The sequence below is a fragment of the Apis dorsata genome, unplaced genomic scaffold, assembly GCF_000469605.1.
Source record: "Apis dorsata unplaced genomic scaffold, Apis dorsata 1.3 scaffold_1, whole genome shotgun sequence".
Lineage (NCBI taxonomy): Eukaryota > Metazoa > Arthropoda > Insecta > Hymenoptera > Apidae > Apis > Apis dorsata.
Genome location: NW_006263304.1, coordinates 434,484 through 439,804, shown reverse-complemented (window position 1 = coordinate 439,804; position 5,321 = coordinate 434,484). Strand labels below are relative to the sequence as shown.

General features: G+C 32.1%; 1 protein-coding gene across 7 annotated transcripts in view; it reads right to left on the bottom strand.

The window, feature by feature from the left end:
- Window positions 1–887: 887 nt before the first annotated feature.
- LOC102675528 (neprilysin-4-like) overlaps window positions 888–5,321 on the bottom strand; it is a 6,465-nt gene continuing 2,031 nt past the window's right edge. For 6 of the 7 annotated variants that reach the window (XM_031514940.1, XM_031514674.1, XM_031514916.1 and 3 more), the window contains 12 exons: window positions 4,424–4,575; window positions 4,028–4,281; window positions 3,689–3,946; window positions 3,410–3,612; window positions 3,040–3,219; window positions 2,745–2,956; window positions 2,434–2,656; window positions 2,192–2,368; window positions 1,934–2,096; window positions 1,576–1,785; window positions 1,402–1,508; window positions 888–1,259 (listed from right to left, as the gene is read on the bottom strand). In XM_031514940.1, the coding sequence (XP_031370800.1) occupies window positions 984–1,259; window positions 1,402–1,508; window positions 1,576–1,785; window positions 1,934–2,096; window positions 2,192–2,368; window positions 2,434–2,656; window positions 2,745–2,956; window positions 3,040–3,219; window positions 3,410–3,612; window positions 3,689–3,946; window positions 4,028–4,281; window positions 4,424–4,575 (2,415 nt within the window). In that variant the 3' untranslated portion in view covers window positions 888–983. Of the gene's footprint in view, window positions 1,260–1,401; window positions 1,509–1,575; window positions 1,786–1,933; window positions 2,097–2,191; window positions 2,369–2,433; window positions 2,657–2,744; window positions 2,957–3,039; window positions 3,220–3,409; window positions 3,613–3,688; window positions 3,947–4,027; window positions 4,282–4,423; window positions 4,576–5,180 lie in introns of all 7 variants that reach the window. The other variant, XM_031515052.1, reaches the window with a different exon arrangement.

The following is a 5,321-nucleotide window of genomic DNA, read 5'->3' as shown; positions in this document are numbered from 1 at the left end:
GAAATTTGTAAAAAAAAAAAAAAAAAAAGAAAGAAAAGAAAGGAAGAAGAAAAAAGTGAAACGTTAAAAAAAAGAAAGAGAGCGACGTATTCACTAAATTGAATAAACGATTTCTTCGTGTGTGTGTTTCGTGGAAACATTGCGAGACATTGGTATGTCAGATTATGAATATTGAGAAAAATTTCTCTACCCCTTTTTTTCTTCCGCGAAATTTATTGCGAAAAAGGGGGAAAAAAATGATATAACGTGAAACGAGTTTGTATCCATAGTATGTACGATTACGTGGATGATAACGAATAATCACGAAGCTCAGATTATTCCGCAAGATCAGGTAAAGATCTGCAGGAAGTGTAAGCTAAAATAGAACGATGAAAGAATTCAATACATGTAGTAGTGTGTGGATATACAGGGAAATAGATTGTAAAGATTTTTATGATTGTCTGAAATTATTATTGTCTTTGGTATTTGTCTTACAATTTCATTCTTAACACAACTAAACAGCGCAGCTGTTTTCAACATCTACGAAGCTTTTCCATTACGCGATACTTCAGATCAAACCTCAGTAGCGCAAAAGAATTATTTTATTACTGCACAACATATTTTGGCAATACGAATCGTATTTCTCGATTTACGTTGCATGCTCCTTATTCGTTAAATGATAACTTATAATTATTCAACAATGGTTATCTTCATTATTTCCTCCGGTTCTTCATTTCCTTCATTCTATATTTTATTTTACTAATTTTAATGCTAACCGTATATAGTATCAACAACAATTAAAAGCACGATACTACAGTTTCGTTTTATAATATTCTTTCAACGATGAAACTTTCATCGTGATGTAAATTCCTTCGCTTAATCGAGCAACGAACAATCCATTCCTTTACTTTTCTTTTTTTCTTAATCATGTTGCTCGGATTAATTTAAATCGACTAACGATCGATATGACGATGAAACTAGCAGAATAGCAAGCACATTGTTCATCACCAAACGGAACATTTCTTAATTGGGTTCATGGGTGCGCCTAGAGGACAATGAAATACTTCCGCGAAATCCTTCGAATTTGACAAAGTACCGATCACGCGAAATTTGCCAGGTGAATGCACCGCGGTTTTTAATTTATTCCTAGTAGCTTCCGGTCTCATCGAGCCACACCATACTTGAGCGAAATTGAGAAAGAACAATTGCTTTCCGGTCGCGTTCAAACCAGGCAGAGTTTCGTCAGCATCCTCGTTTAAGCGTAACCATCTTTCGTAAGCCTTAAAAGGATGTTATTTAAGAAATATTAATATTTTAGCATAAAAAATAATTATAATTCTTAAAGAATTTTCATAAGTTTCTTTGTTAAATATAATTATAGAAGAAAAAACAAACAGATCGAATTAGAAAGGAATTGCTTACTCGAAAAGCTTGTTTAATGCCACCATTGTCCGCGATATTCTCTCCCTGCGTATTCATTCCATCAATTTTCATTCCAACTTCGGGCACAATATAATGACTATACTGGTCTGAAAGATTAAGATTAAATAATATTTGAACAGTGTGTTCAAAAGAAAATTAAAAAGATCCTATTACCGATAAGACATTGGGCACGTTGATGAAATCCGTAAATAGCTTCATCTTTCCACCATCTGTGTAGATTACCATCCTTATCGAATAATCGACCTTTATCATCGAAGCCATGCGTAATTTCATGGCCAATTACAACTCCTATTCCACCGTAATTTAAACACCGTGGAAAATATCTGTGATAAAAGGGCGGTTGTAGTATGCCAGCTGGAAACACTGAGAATGAAAAATGATTTAATAATTAGTCAATTAATTGGTAATTTTCTTTGCTTTATTTGGTACAAAAGAAATGAAAAAAATGATAGTATAAAATTCTGGAATAGATTCTTTTTTATTTTGTTTTTATTAAAGAAATTATACTGACTTATCCTATTCTTGCTACGACTGTAATAAGCATTGACCACTGCTGGTGCGGTATTCCAGAGGGTCTTGTTAACAGGGCTGCCAAGCCGATCTTGTTCCACTCTGGTCAAATGTTGTAAAATATTTAATGTATTCTCGAAATACTTATCTGGACGGATCACGATCTAAAAGTTGACCAGATATTTAAATATATTTGTAACAACGAGTCTATTAATTATCGTTACCTAATCTAAAAAAAAATCAACTTTATTGTTCTTACATCCTTATAACGTTCATTCAACAATTCAGGTTGTAAAATGAAATCAGGATAGCCGATTCTTAACAGCATTGCGTTCACTTTCTCGGTGGCCAATTCTTTCGTTTCGTCATCGATCCAGGAAGTTTGATTCAAAAGCTCTTTAAATGATTGTTGTATCTCTCGAGTCATAGACAATGTCTACATAGAAAAATTTTTCAAATTGACAAATATTTAATCAATTAAAGAGAAAAAATTTTCCTTACATCGTTTTTGCTTTTTTCGTCGAAATATTTCTTCACGAACATTGATCCTACAGCCATGCCCATATTAGAATTCACTTGTGCTACACAATTTTTCCATCTGGGGGGTGCTTGTTCTCTTCCAAAAAGAATATAATAAAATTTTTGCTTAGCCTCTTGAAATCGATCATCTAGATTATTTACCCTATGCCTAACGAATCGCCAAAGAAGATAGTTTGCGATAGTTCTGCAAATAAAATATATACAAAAATTATTTAAAATTAAATTTTTTAATTAACAATGTTTAGTTCATATTTCACATTAAAAAATCTTACCGCGGACTAGTTTTTGAAAGAAGATTTACCAAGTCTTGGATATATTGCATCGCATAAACAACAACAGGTTCAGAAATATTAGTTGGTCGAGCTAAAACGATGGTTAAATATCGATGCCAATTAATTTGAGGTATCAGAGTTCTCAGTTCTCCAATACTCATTCTTTGATATAATTCTGAAAGATTTCTTCTTTCATCAGGAGATGATGTGATCTATGAAATACAAAGTCAATTGTTGAATGGTAAATAATCAAATTAGATAAAAAAATTAGAAGAATTGAAATTTATGTACATACTTTGGCAAGTTTCGTTTCAAATTCTATTAATTCGTCAGCATCCATAGTAGCATTCTGCAAAGATGCGCCCAGAAGAGTAGAAATTTTTATTAAATAATTTTTGTAAGCTTTCAGATAAATCATATTCGATGGTTGGAGAAAATAATCTCTTGTAGGTAAACCCAATGATGTCTGATCGAACTGTAATTCAATTTTTCTTAAATTTAATAAGTAAAAATAATAAAATAATAATAAAAGTATAATAGTTAACAATAAATAATATAATTGAAAATATATAACATTCGAATATTGTATAAAATATCGACTGTCACTACTTTATAAAAATTAAATAATTTCTTATCTAAAAAATTTGAAGAATTCAAATTTCTACCTGTATAACATATTGATCGCTGTTCTTAATATCTGGTGCAACCCATTCCGAAATAAGAATATCGTTATTATAAAGCCTCAATTGTGCAACCAAAAGAAGCCAATCGAATTTTTCTGGATCCCAGTTAGGTCTCAATATAGGCCATCCACCGAGTTCATCTAAAAGTTGTATAAGCGGCCGTTCCATGCGTTGCTCCAAGATCTCTAGCCACATGTCTCGTGTTAAAATTGATATTCATTTAATAAAAATTAATAAACAAAAATACCCGAAAAAATTTACCGTAATTCATACAACTTTGAAACAAATGTTTAGCCTTGACTATAGCATCATCCGTATTCAACATAACTTCTTTCAATATAGGTTCTTCAAGAAGCTCTTTCAACACAGAATCTAATGATTCTCTAATCATTTCGAACGTATCATAGGCAGCTTTGTCTTTAGGGATAGGATTGTGTCTCGCCCAATTGCCACAGGCAAACTGATAGAAATCTTCGCAAGGATCAGTACTCTTGTCCATGTACTTGAGCATGATTTTTGCTGCGGCGAATATCTGTTTCTTAAAAAGCGTATGAGCAGCAATTACGCAGAGTAATTAATAGGACAACATCGAAAATGTACCTTGAGCCTCTCTGATGGCCCACTCGTTTCCTTCGCCTTTCCAAAACGCATGGAAATCTGTATGAGTATCGTCTTCCTGTTGATAATCATCAATTGGCAAACTAGAGTCCGAGTCATCGATGGAAATTTGACGTCTTCCACCTTGTTCGCCCTCGTCCGACTCGTCTTGAGAACGTTCTTCAATATTATCATATTTGAAGAATTTGGAACGTAGTTCTTCATTTTTATGAGAGTCATGGGTGTACTCGCCATATCTGTGAAAGAAAATTTTTGAAAAAAGTTCGAATTTATATCGGAATTGGTAAAATATGTTTTTTTTTTTTTTCAATTTAAAAAGAAACTACGAGGATATTATAATAATTACAATTATAATAATTTATGAAAATTGATAATTACTCTCGATAATCGTTAGTTTGTATATCAGATTTTCCTTTAATCTCATCGGCATCCATCTCAGAGTAGTAATCATCCAAGAAATTGTTCAAATTTTCATCGGAATTTTGATCATCTGACTTTTCAGTGTTGTAGTCTACTTCTATCGCTTGATCCTATATTGGGTTATTCGATACAGAAGTAATATTTTTGCGATATTATTTTTTAAAATAAAAAGTTAAATGAGAACATAGAAATTGAAAGATGAATAGATTGTGTATTTTTATAAATAATGCGTTTTTTATTTCGAAGTTATTTTGGCAAGGGATAAAAAGATATGTCAAAAAATTGACCTTGCACGAAAAGAGACGATTGGTAGTGAGGCGATCGATATTTATACAGTACACCAGTAACACTAATTTAATGTTGATTAACTCTAATTAACGTCGTTGCGCACGACACTTGTTATCCGAAGTGGCTCATTTCCTTTTCAAATATTTTTTACCATCGAAGACATCTCTATTATTAATTCTTCAAAAATATCTAAAAGATAGAAAATTTAATAAATTTATAAAAATACAGCGATACACGATCGTCTGACCACTAATTCTCATTCGGTACATTTTAATATGACCACAATGGCGCTCCATGGTAAAAAGACGCCAAGTCCTTGCAGTCTTCTTCTATTTCACATATTAATATTTTGTATATACCTACATCTCTATAGAAATATTCAACCATAAAATAATTACTTATAATTAATCTAATATTATATAATTACCCTTTCGTAATAAGTACTCTAAATTAATTATTCTTCGGGACTGTTTTTCGCCAATTGACGGGCCACTGTGGTGTGTGTTCGTTGCTATGTTTTGTTCGAAGCTAACGATCGTAGATTCAAGAAGGAAGGATGATTTTTAAT